Source organism: Plecotus auritus (assembly GCF_963455305.1).
Source record: "Plecotus auritus genome assembly, chromosome: 13".
NCBI classification, from domain to species: Eukaryota; Metazoa; Chordata; class Mammalia; order Chiroptera; family Vespertilionidae; genus Plecotus; species Plecotus auritus.
In genome coordinates, this window is record NC_137779.1 from 6,975,428 (window position 1) to 6,997,761 (window position 22,334).

The window sequence follows — 22,334 nt, forward strand, 5'->3', positions numbered from 1 at the left end:
GCTGCATATTCTGATCGCGTCCTCGGATAACAGTTTTGTCATCGATAGAGAGAAGAGAAAGACCATCCGTACTCTCTCTCTGATGGTTTGCTTGGGAGGCCTGGGGACCACTTGCCTGAGAGGTTCCAAGGTCCCACTGAGGCAGGAAAGGGGAGGGCGTCTGTGACAAGTGGCTGAGGCCAGGTCGTGACAGCAAGCCCGGAGGGGGCTTGGGAGGACAGGGTGTCCAGTGGCCCTCTCATCCGCCTTCTGCCCACTGCGGGCTTCCTTTGGGCTCTGCTGTCTGCGCCATAGGTAATCTCCATGCAGAGAAGACGGCTCATTTTTCTTGGTGACCTCCCCTCATAACCTCTACAAGCTTGCCTACGGAACAATCCCAAACCCTTGAGCAAAGCAAGTAGGGGAAATAGGAACTGAAAAAATATATAAAATTGCCCTCATTTTTGATAGTCAGTGATTTATGCAATTGCTGACTTCAATCTTTTCAGCATGTCCCTGAGAGAATCAAGAATCAAGGATGCCACGGAACCCCAGGCTGGGGCTCAGGACAGGCTGGGGACTGGGAGGGTGCAGAGCCATGCGGTGGAGGGCTTTGATTGGGTGACACTGTCGTTGGGTGGATTCAATCCACTTACTCCTGGTCCTCGGCCACAGGCTGTGCCCCAGGCCTAACAGCCTTCCCCACATTCCCTGCCTCCCTGGGACCCAGATATAGAGCCATAGAGAGATGCTGGGTAGCAGTGTTGTAGAGTGGTTAGGGCCCAGGGATCCAGTGCCTGCTTCACTGTTTGCTAGTGGCATGACCGTGAACAAGTGCTGTCACTTCACTGAGCCCCAGATGTCACACTGCAACATGAGAATGATGAAAAGGTACCCACCTTTGGGTGGGCGGGAGGATTAAACAATATAATTCACATACAGTGCTTAGCACAGTGCCTGGCATTGGATAAACACTCAGTAAATGCTGGTTTTACTGTTACTATTCCTACTCCTGTCCAGCCGGGCCTTGCTCACCACCAGAGCCCACAAGAGGCTCCTCCCTTGCACCTGATACCAGAGAAGGGCCGAGATTGGCTCTCTGAGGACAATATGCTAGCCCCGCACCAATGGTCGTGCCTAGGGCATCTGAGAAATGTAATTGTGTCTATGGTGGCCCTAACTGGCATGGAGGTAAGGCTCTGTCACTACAAGGGAAAGGAAATACTTTCTTGAAATACTTACTTAAAAATATTACAGTCCCTGCCGAAACCGGTTTGGCTCAGTGGATAGAGCGTCAGCCTGCGGACTCAAGGGTCCCAGGTTCGATTCCGGTCAAGGGCATGTACCTTGGTTGCGGGCACATCCCCAGTAGGGGATGTGCAGGAGGCAGCTGATCGATGTTTCTCTCTCATCGATGTTTCTAACCCTCTATCCCTCTCTCTTCCTCTCTGTAAAAAATCAATAAAATATATTAAAAAAAAATATTACAGTCCCTTATACCTGCCTACTGGCTCAGTGTGTCCATGAATGGGAAACTGACTCTTCCCACCAATTGGTTCCCATTGCAACTAGCCCAGGGGTGGGCAAACTTTGTGACTCGAGGGCCACAATGGGTTCTTAAACTGGACCGGAGGGCCGGAACAAAAGCATGGATGGAGTGTTTGTGTGAACTAATATAAATTCAAAGTAAAGGAGTGGAGGTGAGAGCAAGAGAACCGGATAGAACAGCCGGATCCGGCCCGCGGGCCGTAGTTTGCCCAAGGCTGAACTAACCAATCAGACCCCATTTTTCTGACAACGCTGGTGTCCTTTCTCAGAATCTCCAAGAATTTGGGGAGGATGAAGCCATCCCATACCCAACTCTGCTTCGTGAGAGCAGAGACAGGATCTAGTTCATTGTCATGTGCTAAGGGTCCCCACCAGCTCCGGCACATAAAGTGCACTCAGTACATGTGTCGCTGAATATACAAGTGACTAAATGGGATACCAATTTGCAAAGGATAAAACAAAGAGAAACTCTGACAACTGAGTTTTTTCTTGTTTTATTTTGTGTTACCTATCCTATCTAATAAAAGAGCAATATGCAAATTGACAATCACTCCAACACACAAGATGGCCACCCCCATGTGGTCAAAGATGGCTGCCCCCATATGGACACAAGATGGCTGCCACAAGATGGCCAGCAGGGGAGGGCAGTTGTGGGCAATCAGGCCTGCAAGGGAGGGCAGTTGGGAGCGATCAAGCCTGCAGGGAAGGGAAGTTAGGGGTGACCAGGCTGGCAGAGGAGGGAAGTTGGGGGTGAACTGGCCTGCAGGGAAGGGCAGTTGGGGGGGGGGACCCAGGCCTGCAGGGGAGAGCAGTTGGGGGGGACCCAGGCCTGCAGGGGAGGGGAGTTAGGGGTGACCAGGCCTGCAGGGGAAGGCAGTTAGGGGCAATCAGGCTGGCAGGGGAGCAGTTAGGCATCAATCAGGCTGGCAGGGGAGTGTTTAGGGGGTGATCAGGCTGGCAGGCAGGAGTGGTTAGGGGCAATCAGGAAGGCAGGCAGGCGAGCAGTTGGAAGCCAGCAGTCCTGGATTGTGAGAGGTATGTCCAACTGCCCGTTTAGGCCCTATCCTACCTGGATTGGGCCTAAACGGGCAGTCAGACATCCCTCGAGGGGTCCCAGATTGGAGAGGGTGCAGGCTGGGCTGAGGGACACACACCCCTGTGCACGAATTTCATGCACCGGGCCTCTAGTTTAATATAAGCATTAATGGTAGGCTAATCACTTTGTCTATCACCATGTTTAATCTTCCCAAGAACATTTTGAAAGTGGCACTTCGCCTAGGCAGTGAGGTCTAACGGTTAAGAGCACTGCCTTTAGAATTAGATATAGGCTCAAAATTTCTCTCTCTCTCTCTCTCTCTCTCTCTCTCCCCCCTCCCTCTCTCTCTCTTCCTCCCTCTCTAAAATCATTTTTTTTTTTAAAGAGAGAGCCAACAGAAGTATTTGCTCACTCCTAATAAAAGAAAAACCCCAAGGGATGTAGCTGGATGCTTCTTCAGAGAGGGAGAGAGAGATAGAAACATCAATGATGAGAGAGAATCATTGATTGGCTGCTTCCTACACGCCCCACACTGGGGATTAAGCCGGCAACCTGCACATGTGCCCTGACTGGGAATGGAACCATGACTTCCTGGTTCGTGGGTCAAAGCTCAACCACTGAGCCATGCCGGCAGGGCTGGATGCTTCTTTAATGTGCCAGGTGTGTGAGGTTCTTTTCCAAATCATCGTCTCTAATGCTCGCAGGAACCTTGGGAGAAAGGCATCTCCCGTTTGGAGGTGATGACACTGAGGCTCGGGGAAGTGAAACAGTGCGTGTGGCGCAGGAGGTGCTTTGCGGGACTGTTCAAAGCATCGCATGTCACTCATACTGTACAAAGCACCGTACGGAGCACAGCAGAAAGGACTTTCCAGGCACCACTTGTACGTGTCAACGTATGTGAAGAAGAAAGAGTACTTGTTCCGCCTCCTTTGCAGTATTACCGAGCAGCTCACAGGCACAATACACAGGGTGTTCCCAAAAAGCGTATACACACTATCAATAAAAATATATTTTAGAAAAAGTATACACATTTTCACAGCTGATAGCTCAATTCTGAAAATGAATTTTAATAAGCCCTGCCTTTATCATTATTCAAAGTATGTGTATACATTTTCTTGGGATGTCCTATACATAAAGTCTTTGGAAAATGGAAAACACTATACAAATGCAACTTATTTACTTAATAAATAAAATTGTCTGATTGACAAGGAGGCGGGATAGCTTGGAGGGTAAGCGCGTAGGCTCTGGAACCGGATAGGACTGGACATGATGACGTTCTGACCTCTCTGAGCCTCCGTCTCCTCATCTGCAGAGTAGAGATGCGCATATTCCCTATCTCTCAGGGCACTGCGAGGCTTCGAGAAGTTAATATATACAAAATGCTTAGCATCTACCTTACATGGTCGCTATCGTTATCCTTGTCATTATTATTAGTCTTACTTTTCTCGTCTGTGAAATGGGAATAAATAAGTCTACACATCTCACAGTGATTTCATCATCTGAAATTCTTTAAAAATGCAATTTGCCAGCTCTGCAGATAAGAGGAATTCCACCCCCCACCAAAAAACAAAAAAAAAACAAAAAAAACTTAACAGAGGCTAGAGTCTAAGAATTTGGGGAGGATGAAGCCATCCCATAGCCGCTAGACACAGCTGGGAAAGAGGAGATGGGGCTCCCTGAGGCCGCCCCTCCTGGCTGTCCACCCCCCCCCCCCCCCGCCCCGCCCCGCCACGTGGCCTTCAGGTGCTCCAGGCAGGAGGAAGCTGGCCTGTCCTGGCTCTGAGTTCCAGAGCCCCTGCAGCAGTCCCCTCCTGCAGCCTCCCAGCATCCTGCTGGCAGAACACAGAGCCAAAAATAGCTCCCTCAGTGCAGGACACCCGCTTCCTCCTCCTCCCTCCCCGCTTCAGCTGCCTGACTTGCCTGAGGAGATCATCACACATGTCCGCTGAGCTTGGCATCTGCGGAATAGGCAGCTAGCAGGCTGGTCCTCAAGCCCTGCCTTTACCAAGATGGTCTCTCTCTTGTCTTCTGAATCCCACCCAGCAGCCAAGTCCTCTAGCACTGGTTGACTCAACAAATAGGTATCGTGTACCTAGTCTGTGCCAAGCACTGCACCAGAATGCTTTCCTGTGACATATGCACAGCCAAATCTCTTCACTCACTGCACCCCCTCCTCGGGGATCTAGCACCGTGCCTGTCACAGTTCTAAGGAAAGAGGCTTTGGGCATGGCTTGTGCTAGCTGCTAGACCTATGGAGATAAACAAGACAAAGCCCTTTGGCCAAATATATACATTCACACACTAATTAAAAGGTTCCGGGATTGCTCTTCTATTGACATTTCTCTCCATCAACCCAATGGTTTTGTATTTAACAGTAATTACCAGTGCTGATTGGCTACTACCTAGTTTCTTTTGCTTTGGGCAAGTGACTTGCCTTTCTGAGGTTCTGTTATTTATATCTGGAAAAAAATGCGGGGGTGTGATGAACATAAATTGAAACAATGAATGTCAAGAACCCGGCACCAACAGCATAGTAGTTCAACGGTTGGTACTTGATCTGGTCCTCCCAAAAGCCGTAGGATTCCCGTCCCGGGGAAGATAAAGACATTGCCCCGACTCTGCCACCGCCCTTGTCGGCACCAGTGATGGACATCACTAATTGATAACACACTCCTTGCTACTGATCGCACATATAGCCCAGGAGCCACCTCAACACGGTGCTGCAGGCAACCTCTACTAATGAAGCTGTTGGCACCCTGGGGGACTTTTCTTTTTTCCTTGCCTTCCTGCCCTTATCCACTCAGTTGCCTCGTTCTGTGGTTTGGTGGACATTCTAAGGAATCTCTCTTTCCTCTCTGAGCTTCATGACTGGGTGCTGAGTGTACCTTCCTTAGAGACTGAACTCCATGGGCACAGGCCCAAATGCATGTGGGTGGTTTCCACTCAATGCAGGTCCTGAATAACATGTTCCTGAGCAGCAAGGCTGGCTCCCATTCTGCTGAACTGCTGATCGATCTTGGGCAAGTCACGTGCCCTTTCTGGTCAGTTGTGACTTTCCCCCTCACGTGTGTTAGTAAGACATGGGCTGAAATCTTGACTGCCGGAGCCTTACAAACCTGGGCTTGCATCCTGGATCCACTTCCCAGCTGTGTGACCTCGGAGGAGCCACCTAACCTTCCTGAACCTCAGCTCCTCCTTGTCTGTTACTTGGAGACAGTAATCCCACCCATCTCAAAAGCTGAAGGGGATGAAAGGAGAGAGTGCACGTGCCATGGGATATTTTGATATTGATTCATGTGACGGTTTTCCTCCCTGTATTTCCTCTCTTCTAACTATTTAAGCAGATCCTGGGCTCTATCCTCATTGCCTCAGGGGAGGCATGTGTCAGGACTGAAAACAGGAAGAATATGAGAGTGTTCTTAGATTTTGCATTTTGGAAAAGTTGAAGTTTTTAGGAGAAGGGGATTTATGGGTGACAGAGAGTCTTGGAGAAACACACAGGAAGAAAAATTCCTCTAGAGTAGAGAAAGATTGCTTCTGGACTGGGGAGAGGAAGAGACAGAGAGTAAAAGGGAAGGAGAGAGGGAGGAAGAGAGATTCCAAAAGACCAGAGAGGTGTCCTGTGGGCAGAAATGACGGGTGTCACCACGGTAACGTGTATGAACCAATAGCCAATGGCCAGAGCTCTGCCATGCTGGGCAACCTTGGGCAAGTGAAAGAACCCCCTGGGCCTGTCTGTGTTCTTCCTTACAATGTAAGGCTGCTCTTCTCCTCCCTACAGGTTAGTGCAAGGGAGTGGGAAACACTGGTGCTTAACCAGTATCGATCCTCCTAGCCCCCTCCTTAGCACCAACGGTCCAGCCCGTCCTCTGCATCGCCCTCTTTGAGTCCAGCTCTGGTCAAGAAAACACGTGATTAACTACCAGCATCTCTCATCTCCTACGAAGGGCTATTCCTCTTCACAGGAGGCTCGATAATCTCCTTGCTGGAAGAGCACTTATAGCGTGACAGGCATTTCCTGCTGGCTGATTCTTCCTCCGAGGAACCCTCAGTGCCCAGGACCACCCCTCAGCCAGCACCTGAGGGCAGCCTCACTGCCAGCAGGCCCTTCCCTGCTGCCTGCCTCACAGAAGCGACCCAGGAAACGTAAGTTTCCACGAAGTGCTCATCTAAACACTCACAGGACAGCGCGGCCTCACCTGTGGTGCCTATGCTCCCTGTCTTGCCTCTGGGGAAGGTGTTGGGTAGTAGGGAAGGCTGTGGCAGCACACACATCAGGGCTATAATTCTAACCCTGACCCTTACAAGATGCTAATAACCTTGGCCAAGTTGCTTAAATCCTCTGAACCTCACTTCCACCATCTACCAAATGGGGACAATGGTACCTACGGCCTAGGGTTGGGGTGAAGATACCATGAAGTAGTATCTATCCACTGCCATGGAGCTTGGCTTATGAACAGGAGAGGTCTAAAATTGCAAGGCATTACCACTAACTTATATGGCCTTGGGCAACTGACCTGTTCACAATTTAATTCTCCCCCCCACTCTCACCCTCGCCCCCGCTTTCTTTTTTTCTGGAATAGCCCAGCCAAGACTGAAGAGCCAAATCCAGTCCCAAAGGACTGACACTGGTTCCAAAGAGCCAAACCTCACCCCTGAGACCCCAACCTAGTCCCGAAGAGCCAAAGTCAGTCTCCAAGGAAGGGGACTAGCCCCCCAGAGCCTCGCCCAGACCCAAACAGCTGTAGCCAGTCCCGGAGGGCAGAACCTTCTCCGAAGGGCCCAGCCTAGTCCCGAAGGGCCCAGCCTAGTCCGGAAGGGCCCACTCAGAACCGAAGAGCCAAAGCCCAGACCTGAAGAGTGGAGCTTAGGCCCGAAGAGCTGAGCCCAGACCAGAAGAGCCGAGCCCGGACCGAAGAGCCCAGCTCGCCCCTAAGCAGCACCCCCTCCTCCAGAGGCCCGGGGAGCCAGCCTCAGTGTGTCCCCGTGGTTTCCACAGGCACCTCCCCCTGGAGAGTCAGCAGACCTTTCAAACTCGGGCTCCCAGGCCGAGGGTGCTCACTTAAGGGTCCTCTCCTCTAAGGCAGTCTTGTGGGGACAGGGCTTCCCCATGGCCCGGGTCCATTTGATTCTAACGGACCTAGCCCGGATGGCCCAGCCAAGGCCTAAGAGCCCCATCTAGTCCCAAAGGGCTGACACTGGTTCTGAAGACCCGAGCTAGCCGCTAAGGAATTCCCTTTTTGACAATATTAACCCTGGCCTGCCTGCTAATTGTTACTTATTTATAGACACATCTTCCCTACTCAAATGTGAGCAACTAAAGAGCAGAGGAAATTTTACTCGTCACGATGCTTTGTATTTAGTAGAAGCTCGGTGCTGAAGGGAGATCTGAACAAATGAAGGGAGATGCAATCCCTCTGCACAATTGAAAAGTAAAGGATCGTGGCAACGGGGGTTCCTCCCTGTGCCAGGGGATCGGCAGGGCAGCTGTCCCACCCAGCACAAGCTTCAGATCCGCTCTCTGACATTTCCCAGCTGCACGAGTTTAGGCAGGTGACTTACCCCTCTGATCCTCAATATTCTCGTCTACAAAGTGGAAACTGTCATAGAATCTAACTACCTCACAGGACGAATGAGTGGGTTGGTGATATATTGCAGAGAAAGCACTGTGCTCAGTGCTGGGCATATAGTCAGTACGCAGAAACTATGGTTAGTAGCCATTATGAAAACGTTGACATAAAACTGGCCCTTTCTGCCCTAACCGGTTTGGCTCAGTGGATAGAGCGTCGGCCTGTGGACTGAAGGGTCCCAGGTTTGATTCCGGTCAAGGGCATGTACCTGGGTTGCGGGCACATCCCCAGTGGGGGGCGTGCAGGAGGCAGCTGATCGATGTCTCTCTCTCATCGATGTTTCTAACTTTCTATCCCTCTCTCTTCCTCTCTGTAAAAAATCAATAAAATATATTTTTTTAAAAAAACTGGCCCTTTCTGTTGTGAGGATCAAAGGAGATCAACAGTAACTGTTTAACTACAACGGCAGCAGTGGTAACAATATGTGGTTATTTCAATGATGTGATAGTAGGCAAGTCGTTCTGCATATTTGAGCCTCACCAGTTCTGTTTGTAAAACGGGGATAAATTAATTTTCTGCCTCCTTCCCCAAGGAACTCTGAGCAGTGTAAGGAGGGTCTTAGGACTGGTGTCAAGGGTCCATGTTTCAGCTCCAGCTCTGATGTTCACACTGGTGTGCCACAGGACTCCCCGTGCTCCCTCTGTCCTCAGTCTCCCCGTCTGCAACATGAAGAAGCTGTGTTTGAGCTCCTCAAAGGTCCCCTCTGTGAGGTGATGCCGGTTTGTAAGAACCTAACCATTGGAAGGCGCCTTTATGAGAGTGGTTTCCTTCCGGAAACAAACGTCCCATGGTAAACGGTGGCCCTGAGCCCATCCTGCACCCCTGCCCAGACACCTCCCCCTGCGACAGTGGGCGGGCCCAGCGTCACCTGCCACCTGGCTGTGGAAGCCAGGCTGGCCAAACAAAAGCCTCCTTATCAGCTGGAAGCCCTGAAATAGGATCCCAGAAGCAGCCAGAGCTGCTCACCTGCTCTGTTGGGCACAGGCTGGGCACAGATGGACATCTCCTCAGGATCCCAGACCAGGCTCCGGGCAGCATATGCCCGGAGGTCTCAATGGGGCAGGTGCCATATCTCACAGTGGGGGCGGGGAGCAAGAGAGAGTGGTGTCTGGTCACAGCGGGGAAGTTCAAATATGAACCTTGACAATGGGCAAACACCACCTCCCTGAACACAGAGCTCACCCAGGCTGACTCAGGCTATGGACCTTGGGCAAATCCCTCCCCCTTTGTGGGTCTCAGTTTCCCCACCCACAAAATGAGGAGCTAACTTAGGCCAGCGGGTCCTAAAGATCTCTTGATCTCCCACCTCTCAGTAAGAGATTTTGAGAATAAAACCACTACATATAGGGTGTACCAAAAAATGTATACACACACTTTGAATAATTATAAAGGCGGTGTTTACTGAAATACATTTCATTTTCAAAATTGAGCTATTAGCCGTTAATGTGTGTATACATTTTTTGAGACATCCTGTATATGTATTTACTTATAAATTATATACACACACTGTTGTTCCAAAACGTTACGCATATTATAAAATACTAGAGGCCTGGTGCACGAAATTCGTGCAAGGGGGGGGGTCCCTCAGCCCGGCCTGCACCCTCTCGCAATCTGGGACCCCTTGGGGGATGTCCGACTGCCAGTTTAGGTTCGACCCACAGGGTTCCCTGCAGGATCAGGCCTAAACTGGCAGTCGGACATCCCTCTCACAGTCCAGGACCACTGGCTCCTAATTGCTCACCTGCCTGCCTGCCTGATCGCCCCTAACCACTCTGCCTGCCTGTTTGGCCCTAACTGCCTCTGCCTGCCTGCCTGATCGCCCCTAACTGCCTCTGCCTCAGCCCCCATGACCATGGCTTTGTCCGGAAGGAGGACCAGATGACTGGAAGATGTCTAGTCGACCCGGTCTAATTAGCATATTACCCTTTTATTAGTATAGATATCCCTCACCCATCACTTGTAAACTGAGGAGTCTGGGTGATCTCTACATCCTTTAGCTCTAAAATTCTGATGCTATACGATGCTGTGCCTAGGTCCAGCTCCAAGTTTCCTCATCGGTAACACATGCTTCTATACCTGTGTGCCCTCATTAATTATTCATTCTACAAATATTCAAAGACCCCCAACTGTGGGTCACTGTCCTAGGTGCTGAAATACAGATGGACATGGTTCTACCTCAGAAGTTCCAACAGTTCTCAAAGGAAATAACATCACTGTTTTCATATATTGGCAATTTCATACTATCAGGCATGAAAGTGATTTGATGAAGGGACAGTGTTAAAATTCATACATTCCACAAACATTTGTTTGGTCCTCTGCTATGTATCAGGTGAGAGAGATGTACCAATGTACATCTTCATGAAGCTTACGGTCTACTGGGAGGAGTACACTTTAATCAACGATCCCACAATCAATATAAAATTACAAACCAAGAGGGGTACTACAGTGCTAAGAAAGGCTTTAATGTGGGGTGTGTCCAGTCTGGAGCATTATGGAAGGATTCCCTAAGAAAACAGCACTTGAGCTGAAATCTTAAAGTGGAGTATGGGTAGATTAGGCACCAGGGGAGAGGGGAAGCTTTCCTGGCGGCATGTGCAAAGGCCCTGAGGCAGGAAGGCAATGGAAAGTTTGAGTAACTAAAAGGAGTAGGGTGCAGCAGAGGAGCGGGAGTGAAGGGCAGTATTTTAGGAATGATCTTGGGGGGTGGGCAGGAACTGGACCCTAAAGAAACTTTAGGCCTCGGCAGGGAGTTGGCTCTATAGTCTACAAACCAAGGGATAGTGATGGAGGTCTGTAGCTGGGTGGAGGACGTATATCTGACTCGCTCTGAATTATTCTGGCTCAGTGTGGAGAATGGGCAAGGAGGTGAGGGTAGCGTGTTGTGAGATGGGATTATAACAATGGCGATTGTCTAGATTGGACTAAAACAAGACGAGCAACACAAAGCAAAAACACCCATGACCTTCAAAGCCAAACCACAGTGACAGGAAGAGAAGAATGTAGCCAGTTGCAGTCAGGCAGACCTGAGTTCAGATCTCACTTTCATCACTTCCAAATTGCAACCTTGGACAAGCCACACTGCCCTCCCTGGTCTCAGTTTTCCCTTCTCTGCAAAGCAAGCTAAACTATAAACATATCCATTAAGAGCTCTGGCTCTTCTCCCAATTCCGAGTCCTACCAGCCATGTGCCCTTGAGCAGGTCACTTCCACTCTCTATGCCTCAGTTTCTTCATCTGTAAAACAAGTTCTTAAAAATGCTTGTCCCTAAAGTGATGGTGAACATGGAATTAGACAACAGGTGAAACCTGCTTAGCACAGGGCTGGGCACATGATGCGCAAGGAGCTCAGCACACACATCCCCATCGTGAGTGAGTGTGCACATGCACCATGAATGTACACACGCAGGCCCAGATGGCACCTCTCCTCCCGCAGGAGTGTGCCTGCCTTGTAAAATTCCAGCTCACTTGCGTAAGCTTAACTTTTAATGAAGCCAGAGAACAGTGATGGGGCGGGGGCGGGGGGGGGGGGGTGTTCCTGCTCAGGGAAGCTGTCAGCAGGATGTAAGCCCTGGGAATCCGGCAACTAGGGAATCTCCTGATGAGAGACATTTGCATCCTGAGGATCTTCATGTTTGTTTTGAACAGACACATGTAGACGTGAATTACTTAATGACTGTTTTAGGGTTCGGCACTGTTCCTGTACTTGGTTTGGCTTTGTCTCTATGACATCTTAATTCTGTGTTTTATTTCACGGAGGTCCTCACACAGGCTGTGGCATATGGGAGCTCCCTCAGCAAAATCTCAAATGGAGATGGGGGAGGGGGAGGGAAGAGGGAGAGCGATGGAGGGCAGGGAGAGGGAGGGAAGGAAAGAGGAAGAGGGAGGGAGGGAGGGAGGGAGGGGGGAGGGAGGGGAAACTAGCTTTGTCGGACGGTGTTGCAGGTGTGCAGTGAAGGGGGCTGCTGGGTGAGAGGGAGAGTCTAGATTTGCATGCATGAATATGAGAGATACATCAAACCCTCGTCATCATGGGAACAAGATTTGCCACTGCTATTTGAAAGTCTAAACAGTGTCTTTTTCAATTTCCTAATCTGATTGATCACAATCAGAGAGATTGTAAATTTCATGCTTGTCCATAACACATGGAGGGCCCAGCTATGCTTCTGACACTGCTATTCAAAGTCACCGCTGGCTGCAAAGAATCGGGAGAGAGAAGCCAAGAGAAGCAGAGCAGACCCTGGACCCTGACTGAGAGGCAGGAGCCCCATGGGACCCCCTGCCTGGACAGGGAGGTCCACAGCTGGCTTACCAGGCACTGCCTCATCTGTTTGCTGCCTACATCTATGCAGTCCTCTCCAGCCTTCCTCTCACTCTGCTCCAGCCACACTGACTTTCTTGCTGTTCCTCAATACACCCAGCATGCTTCTACCCCCGGGCCTTTGCACTTGCTGTACCCTCGGTCTCAGACACTTCCCCCCAGTTATCCTCCTGGCTTGCTCCCTCCCTTCATCCAGGTCCCGGACCTCTCCATCCAACAGCAGCCCCCCCCCCCCCTCTCGTTCTCCCAATTTGATTCTTCTCTAGAGTCCTCGTTACCACCTGATCTTATACTGTGTGTTTGTTTCTTCACTTATTATCTTTCTCCCTGGGCAAGAGCAGGAACTTCACATTGTTCACTGCTACACTGAGTAGGAGCTCAAGAGCACTGGCGAACGAATGAGGGCACAGCTTTATTTTTTAGCCACATGCAGCTTCCTCCAGGGGTGCATTCACGCCCCCGCGCCTTGTCTGCAACGCGTGTAGGCTCACTCTGAGCCCCCTGATGCAGACGGAATCTCGCTTTAGCCAGAGCTGGACGGGGAAGGACAAGAAACCCCATGGCCCACACCAGACCCTGCATCCTTGAGCCAGTGCCAGGGAAGCTGGAAGCTTTGTAATACATGGGCAGCTCCCTCCCGTGGCCCTCCTTCATCCGCATTGACTATGCTCCCCCAGAGAGTTTAACCCACTGATCTTTCTTGAGACTCTACTGGGAATAAAGGCCCTATTTGTTCTGATCATCCCTTGCATTTGTAGGTTAAATTGATGAAATAAATGAATCATGGCCACTTCACAGAATAGATAACTAAGGATAACTGTGTGACTATAAGCAAGGGACTCCAGCCTCACAGAGGGCTTCTCCCTCCTCTGGGTTTCCACCTCCCCTTTCTTTATTCCCACCTACCTCCTATAGTACTTCAGACCGTCTGCCTCATGTCATACGTGTGTTTGTGAGTTAACTTTCCGAGGCCCTTAAAGGGAGACACTGCATTTCATTCATCCTTTCCTCCCTGATGGGCCTGGCATGGAGGACGAATAAAAACTATGACTGATTATTAAAAGCAAGTGCTAACATTGATGGAGGCCTCACTGGGGCCAAGCAGCGCTTTCCAGAATCAGTCCTTCCAGTCCTGACAATACCTCTTACAGGTAGCTGCTACTGTCAGCCCCATTCTGTGGATGGAGAAACCAAGATGGAGAAGGCCAACTTGCTTGCCAAAAGTCACGTAGCCAGTAAGCGTTTGCAAACAGTGAATGGAAACATTCTTTTGATTAGTTTGCCATCAGGGCCTGTCAGGTTCTTTTCAACAGCTCTACACATCTCCGGTGGCTCTCTGGGGAGTGCCAAAATCATATTCTCAAATAAATGCAGAGTGGTGGGGGGGACAGGTGGCAAGGCTCCCTTGCCTCAGCACCAGGTAACTAACCCCGCCTAGGTGGTGAGGGACGCGGCATTCTCCCTGCATCTCATGGGGTGGCTCATGTCCTAGTGAGGAGACTGCCATTTATGGGGGTCTTGGTCTGTGCCGGGCACTGGGCCATGTTCTCTATAGGAGCTATCTATCTCCACACCTCACTACAACCCCATCCGCTGAGCATTTCACAGGTGGGGAAACTGAGGCATGGAGCAGTGACGTGACCAGCAGATTCCAAAGCCAGGAAAGAGCAAAGCGGCATTTCTGCCTGGGTGGCTCTGACTTCAGAAGTCAAGCCTTGAACCATTTTGCTTTCCCTACCTCGGAAACATCCCCTCACACTTCAGAGCAAGCCTTCGTAACAAGCAATTAAAGAATGCCGGCTCTGTTAAGCCCCTGCAAGTTCTTCCACCTCCCAGGAAAGTAACATCTGGAAGAAAGAATATCTTTAGGGTGATTGTGCCCCTGCAGCCTGCCTGGGTGCTTGTGGAGCAGGAGGCACATGACCCAGGCTCCCTCCCTCATGAAGGGGGTTGGGCTGCTAGGGAGGGCCCCTTCAGGGTGGCTTAGAGCGGGAGTAGCGTTCATGGAGCCTCACACAGGCCTAGAAAGCACTTCCAGGTCCAACTTTCTGTCCCCTACCAGCCGCCATGTCTAATCTCCCAGCAGCAGGCGGCTATATCTAGGGAGCTTCACCCTGATACTAGCGAGAGTCAAGTCTTCTCAGAATCCCAGAATCCCCTCTGTCAGGACTGGGAGTGGCACTGGGAGAGAGTGAATCTGCTGCTGGATTGGGACCACATGTACTCACTCCATTAACACATCCAGCTGTCACCAACATGTACCGCAGCACAGGTCTCTCCAATAGCACCCCACCAATGGACACAGATGGCCGGACATGATCCCCTACCAACCCCTGTACACCCCTCAGCACATTTCACCTTCAGAAGGAGAGAGGCTGGACCAAAACGATGACACGCCCTTCCCGGAGAAAAGCCTCTGCCCATCGCCAGGGCCAGCATTCTCCATGACCCTCTGTCCCTGACTCCTGACCACGGCTGTCAGGCCACCTCCCACATCCCCGCACTGGGCTCCCCAGGACAGGGTCAATACAAACATGCTCACTGATCTCTTGGCACAAAGGGGAGTCTTGAATTAAATGGTTCAAATGCTTTTCCCCTGACTTACAATTTGGCCATCTTTCCCTTTATGCAGAAAAATCTCCAACAGTTTGGAATTTATGACCCTTTGGACAGGGACTGGGCTGAAGTCTGCTTCTGGACTATTCAGACGAGAAAGACTTTTCGAAGAAAATTATTAGTTTGCCAAAGGAACTGTAAAGGGAATGCTTATCCTATTTTAAGGGGGAGCCCCTTTTTAGCCCTTTACTAGCTCACGTGTATCCACAAACAATTGATATACTAATTACAAATGATTTTTACATGCTCATTAAGTCCTCAACTACTATTGGTCCACTTGATTATTACAGTTTGAGTTGGCCTCGAACACTAGGCTTTCCACTTTGAGCCTAAACTTCTTGGGTACAAACTTCCGGACTAAGCGATTAACAAGGTGACTCATTAACGCCAGGGAAAATGGCTACACCTCTTCGGTGCGGGAAGAATCCAAGGACGTATTGATGCGCGCTGCTCTCTCCCAGCTGGGATGGGGTGAGGTTTGACCGTGGTGACCCTCATCCTGGTTTGTCTGGGACCATTCTTGTTAGTTCTCCCTGGGAGAACTACTCAGAGCAACCTCTTCCTTTCAATATTGGTAGAAACCATAGATTATGTAGTCGCTCTAGATTCGATGGAACTAGGGATTAAAATTGTGATTTTCAAGGAGGTTGAGCCTCCTCTAGACTGGCAGCACCTGGTCATCTCTATGCAAACACAAAGAACACTCCATAAAGATGCTGTACCAATCCCTGCTGGATCCAGATCATTCTTCAACTGGGTCAGGTCAGAAAGCAGCTCACCTTCCCCTAAGGGAGGGGAATTAGGTACCGATCCCAGGGGTGTGTGTTAATTCCATCTCCATGTAGTTGCCTGTCAGGAGTTGAAATCCCACCTTTTCTATTGTCAGCATTAATGGGGTGGGGAGGGAAATGGGTGGGCACAGTCCTGGGAGGAATGGCTGATTTCCTCTGGCCGTCTCAGCTCTGACTGCCTGTGTTAGAGGCGATGCCTATTAAACGACCGCTCTCCCTGCACACTGTGGGGAGTGCTTTACCCACTCCGTCCTCAGACCTCCCTGAATGAGGCGGCTGCTGTTATTATTTCTATTTCCCAGCTGACAAAACAGCTCAGCAAGGTAGAGCCACTTGTCCAGGACACTCAGCTGCGTGGCAGAACGAATAGAAATCCAGGTTTATCTGAAGCCCAGGTCTGAACTCGTAACCACTATGATGTACTGCCACCCACTCTGTTACACTGTTCTGACATTTGAGTCAGACATCTGCTTGCAATTTGATACATTATAAAGCTATTGCCTCATCAAGTATGCCTCAGAGAGGGGAGCGAGGCGGGGGGGGGGGGGGGGGGGGGCAGGGGATGCTTCACTCCCAGTGCCTGTATGATGTATGCACATTGCCATGGAATCAGCGAATTGAATGTAAGTGTCTATCCTGGTAGTCTATTATCTTCGGAGAGAGACTTAAAATATCCCAGGGAAGTTCATTCAGGGGGTAGCCCTCATCTATAAACAAACAAGTGTGTAACCCACAGAGCTGGCTGGTGGGGCACCCGCCTCCTCCCCATTTCCCCGCAGACAGCGACAGGAGCAGATCAGCTGACTGTGAACTGGGCTTGACTCATGGAACTAAACAACATTTCTGATGAGACCAAGTCCCCAGGCTGCCTCTGGAGGAAGCCGCTGGGGCCCAGCCAATGCTATGCCCGTGCCTTTGTCCCTTCCCTTCCTAAGACCTCTGCTTTGGAAATATGGTGCTTTCACCCTTAAGTAAGCACAGAACAGCAAAAAGGGGGTGGACGTGGACCATCACGGGGCGTGGCTGGCTGGGGTGAGAATGGGGTGACCCAGGTTTTAGGTTTTACAGACAGTCTTGTTAAAAGACTACTCAAACTCAGCCTTTCCTGAAAACTTGACTACAAATGCCCCCTGTTCACTCTCCTCACCCCCGCCCCAAACCAGGAGTCACAGGCAGTATACACAGTGGTTACGAGTTCAGACCTGGGCTTCAGACAAACCTGGATTTCTATTCGTTCTGCCATGCAGCTGAGTGTCCTGGACAAGTGGCGCTACCTTGCTGAGCTGTTTTGTCAGCTGGGAAATAGAAATAATAACAGCAGCGTCTCAGGCAGGGAGGCCCGGGGACTGAGGCGGGTACAGTGTGGAGTCTGTTCTAAGGGAGGCCACACCTGTTACAGAAGAGGATCGTCCAGCAGGACATGAGTGAGGGGCTTGTGGCTCAGGCCTTCATCTCAGGGGTGGAGACCCAGAACATTAGAAGACACCAGGGTGAAAAAACACCCGTGTGGGGAGGGTTGGCTACTGTAAGATTCTCAGATGGTTGAGATTGGGATTTATACAAAGATACAACAAACATGACAGTTGGAAGACCTCGCGGGCAATTTTTATGTTTGAGAATGTGACCAAGAAAAGAGCATGCCAGTAACAGACTGACAGACACCGGGTGAGGGTACCAAGCCGGTAGGGCATTGGGCAAGCTTTGCAGAATTAAAATACCACCAGGAATCTGCTCGCCTTCCCCCGGACCCCTGAAATCTCTGGACGACCCTAGACCAAATGCCACACTGCTGGTTTCCAGTGAAATTCCCTCTGGTCCCCTCGACAAGGGCATTATTTTTTGGCCAACGCAGCACCTGATTTGCCAACAGTAGGTGCACCCACTCCAAAGGTGGAACGAATGGCAGAAACCCAAGGAGACAAAACCGCTGACGTCAAAACTCTCTACAAAGAACCTCCTTCCAAGCAGAGAAACATGGGCTTTTGATGGCATTGGGTGTCATTGTTCCCCTTCTCCAGCCTGTGTCAGAGGGTGCTCCCTCCCTCCCATCCACAGACACTGGCTGCTGCTGCTTGCAGCCCCTACATCCTGCTGTCCTCTCACTGCATCCACCCATTCCCAATGGGGGGCACCCATTTTTCTAAAGACCGAATGAGCCAGGCCCCTTCCAGACCTTGAAAAGTTCTCCAGGCTGAGTTTGATTTTAGGTACGATTTCCTGTAGGTCCTCCAGCCCTCGGCCGCTAGAAAGTTCAGATTCGGCTGTACCAGAACAGGCATTCTGTCGGAAGCACTTTCCCAGACATATTTTCAATCTACTCCCTTAATGCAGCCTGCCAGGATTAATAAATCCTCCAGTCTCCCCTGGTCCACTTCTTTCTTTATCTCCCACCAAACCACTCACCCAACACGAGCAAATGATGAGTTTTCACACCACCTCGGTTTTCCCTGACAGAGGGCACAGCCTTATTCCCTTCATTCTCAAACTCCTCTAGATTGAACGAGTCATGAAAAGAACTGGGTTTTCTCCACCATAGAGTGTTTCTGTGTTGCTCAGCCTTCTCTCTGTTCACCCCATATCCTCTTCTCCCTCTTTCTGCACCCCTTTCACTTCTCCCTATCTTCCCCTCATCACACTGTGTCCACCACCACTAATGATCCCTTCTCATGCCTGCATGCAAAGCACTCGGATCCTTTTTGAAAGACCAGATAAAACTCTTCCAAGACCATCCCTGTGATCTTGCCAGGCTCCTCCCTGACTCTTGAGCTCCGTTCCTGGTTTTGGATGCTGGCGAGGACAGAATTCAGCAGCAACAGAGCCAGAAAGGCAAGGAGCAGGGTGCTTTTTGGGGTGTATTGGAGGGACCAGAATACGGGATTTTGTCAAAACCTTCAGAGCTCGCTAGTTTTGGAGCTGAGTATAGAAGTGTGCCACTATCGCTGAACACTGCTTGAGCTGGTTCAGCCCTCATCTCTGTTTGTACAACAACCTCCAGCCACCTCAAACCCACCATTCCTCCTGATACCAAGAAAAGTTTCTCAGTCAAGTCGTATTCCACCTACACCCCCACCCAAGCAAGCAACACCTCTTGACCAAAAGCTGCCAGGTCAGCAGACAGTTGTGCTGCTCCTTGCTAAAGACTCCCTCTCCCTTCCTGCCAGCTCCCACCTCATGCAAGCAATTAGTTCCCATGTTCCAGCGGGAGAGAGCGAGTAGTGACAGAAAGACCGGCACAGTGGCCCAGCTGTCTGCATCCACCCTTCAGGGCACAGGCCAGAAAGTGGGCCCATCAGGGTCTCCCCCTTAAGAAAGAGGTCATTACCTTGGTAGAGGCTTGCGGGCTGTAATGCTGGCGACAATGATGCTCTCAGGACGCGGGGTGGCCACAGCTTTAAAGGTTCCTCGCCAGAACTTCTCAAAAAGCTGCTTCTCGCCTTGCTGAACGCTCGCCATAGCCAACCCAAGGGCCACTCCCGGGGCGCTGTCCGAAGTGCTGAAACGATGATTCCAAACCGGGGCACACGCGGCTCTGGGCTCTGTCCACGCGAAACCTAGAGGGATCGGGTGGGAAAGATCGGGGTTCAGGGCGGGGGATGGGGCGCCTCAGCCGGGCAGGCGGGGGAGAAAGAAGGCTTGTCCCCGGCGTTCTTCGGCTTCTGGGTTGGCTCGGGGCTGCGCGCTGAGCCTGCGGAGCCCCCGCGCCCCAGTTAGGAAGGGAAGGCTGGCTTTCTCGGGTGCGCCAGGGCAGAAGAGGCGACCGGGTCCTGTGTGTGCCTGCGCGTGTGAGCTCAGGCGCGCTGGGTTTTGTCTCTCTCACAATGTGACGTTGGAAGAGGAGGCTGGTCGCGCAAGCTGCACTTTCCTCCCTCCTCTCGTCTCCTCCTCCCCACCAGCTCCCGCCTCCTCCGGCTCAGCCCTCCGCCGCCATCTGCATAACAAAAGCCCACAGGTCCTGGGAGGAGAAAGGGCGAGGGGCGTGCGCCTGTCACTAGGGCCCCGGGGTGACAGACTTGCGGAGCTTACCCCAGGAAAAGCCACCCGCACCCCGAACGGAAACAGGCAGGAGATCCTGCTTCCCACCCCTCTCTCCTCCCCACTATCGCAGGCCTTCCTCCATCCATTCTTGGGTGTGATCCAGGCGGCCACCTCCCTTCCCAGCCCCTTGGCAAGTCTCAAAGCGGACCTCCTATGGAAGGAGAGAGTAAAAACTTAATCTCTCCCCACCCCCCACACTTCTGGGAGGGGCTGCCTAGGCCAGAGACGGGGGTCCCCTGTGATCCTCTTTGTGCCTGAGGGCCTCGAGATCCCCACCACCCAGAAAGTGCCATTTGATGGACAATCCGTCACCGATTCGGCTTCTCGCCATCTGCCAAGCCGCCCCGCCCGCAGAGGGGCGCAGCGTCACATCTGTGCATGCGGCGCTTTTGTGCCTCACAGCCAGCCAGTCCACCGCCCCGCTGCCAAGCGGTCCACAGGAAAGAGCACCCCACCCACCCCACCCCACCCCACCCACTCCTGGGAATTCAGCAACAGCCACTTTTCTTAACACAGCTTGTCTGTTTTGGAGAAGAAAGCTTTTGGGGGGAGGGATTTGAGGGGAAAATCTGAGGATTGTGTGTGGGGGGGGGAATAGTTACTTTTTTAGCTCTTTCTCTTTCTTCTACTCCTTCCCAGTTCAACCCTAATCCCTGAAAGTGGAAGCTCAGAACCACAACTAAACCCTAGCCAAGAGGGTTTTGGCAGAAGAATTTCTCTATTTGGGGTTTTCATTAAGAAAAAGAGGTCATTGTAGGACCCCTTAGCTCATCTCTCCCTTGGAGCCCTTTACTCTCAGCAGAGTTGCTATTCTCACTCCGCAGGCTGCAGACTCCTGGAAGGAAAACTCGCCAGTTCTTAAAGGCCTCCAAGAGCCTAGCACCGGGTCTCCACCACAGCTCTAACAAAACCACCCTCTTGCTGATAGCTATGGGGACCCAGGAACCCCAACAGCAATGTGAACTTCAGGAATTCTTTGAAAGGGAAGGGGGAGCAGGAGGGGAGGAGGAATGCAGAGAGAACAAGCTGCAGGAGGAGAAGGAAAAAGAACCCTGAGGTAACCGGGTACTGGCCCAGAAGCGCATATACTTTGGATATATGTGTGTGTATTTGGATATTTGAGTCTGTTTATGTGAGTGCCTGGGAGCGCTGCTCGCTCTGCAGTGACCCCTTCTGGTTGACAACTAGAGATGCATTTGCTGGCTTAGAGTGGGTTGCTGCTGCCAGGAGGTGAGGTTAGTTAGGGCTGGGGAGCTTGGAGGTAAAGGAAACTAGAGACTGGGCTCCACCTCTCCCATCCCCTCCTGCCTCTCAAAAATCCCCACTGCCCTTGGCTCTCAGGCCCTATTTCCTGACATTTTCATTTTAAAGCTTTTGAGAGCTGGTTCTGTAAGCAGCCTGGGATATTTAAACTCAGCCTTAACATGACATTTGGGGTGGGAACTGAGTCACCTGCATGGAAGAGGTAGCTGGGTCCCTACCTCCCTCCACAAGACCAATTAACATTTCCCAGCCAGTTCCAGTGTGAAGTTCCTGCAATATTGATAAAGTCTCTATTTGCATAACATTACCTCCTTTGATACCTAAACAGTACAATATGGCTAATCATTGTCCATCAGCATTAAGGGACATCTGAATATTGACAGTCTGGACCCATTTCTAAAAGTCCAGTGAACAATAAATAATTCAAATAATTACCAGGATAATATGAAATATGATAATGAGACCAATTCATCTCTCTATGCCTTTAAAAAGGATCAGACTAAATTATTCAAACTACAGGATTCTGTATTTCTTCATATAGACATTTGGGGCGGGGTGGGGGGAATGATTTCATTGCTCAAGGTTTACCAATCCTCACTTCTTGAAGGCTGTACCTAGTGTCTAATCTGAATCCCACCTCTGCTGTTTATTATCCATTTCTCTCCTAGAATATAGGTAGACGCGGGTTCAAATGCCCCTGGATTAACACAGATAAACCAGGAATTCTCCTTCCCTAGTTGCATAATTTCCAAGACTCTACAAGACAAATACTTTCATTGCTATCGCAGATAAAAATAGCTTCAGTTATTAAGTCTATGTCACTATGTTCTAGTCACCACTTGTGTACTATATGTGTGTAACATGTGTAGCACAAAGTAAAGAGACTAGTATAATGAGCCCCTGTGTACCCATTTCCAATTTTAACCATTACAATACATAGTTGATTTTTTAAAAATCCTCACTTGAGGCCATGCTTAGAGAGAAGAAGGAAGAGAGAGAGAGAGAGAGAGAGAGAGAGAGAGAGAGAGAGAGAGAGAGAGAGAGAGAAAGAAACATCAATTGGTTGCCCTCCATACATGCCTCTACTGGGGACCCAACCCACAACCCAGTTATGTACCC

The 22,334-nt window shown here is 50.7% G+C and overlaps 1 protein-coding gene across 2 annotated transcripts in view; it reads right to left on the bottom strand.

Moving 5' to 3' along the window:
- The window catches only part of SRRM4 (serine/arginine repetitive matrix 4), a 121,847-nt gene extending 102,071 nt beyond the window's left edge, over positions 1-19,776 (bottom strand). For both annotated transcript variants that reach the window (XM_080649956.1, XM_080649955.1), the window contains exon 1: positions 19,240-19,776. In XM_080649956.1, the coding sequence (XP_080506082.1) occupies positions 19,240-19,370 (131 nt within the window). In that variant the 5' untranslated portion in view covers positions 19,371-19,776. The remainder of the gene's footprint in view (positions 1-19,239) is intronic.
- Between the last annotated feature and the right edge of the window lie 2,558 nt (positions 19,777-22,334).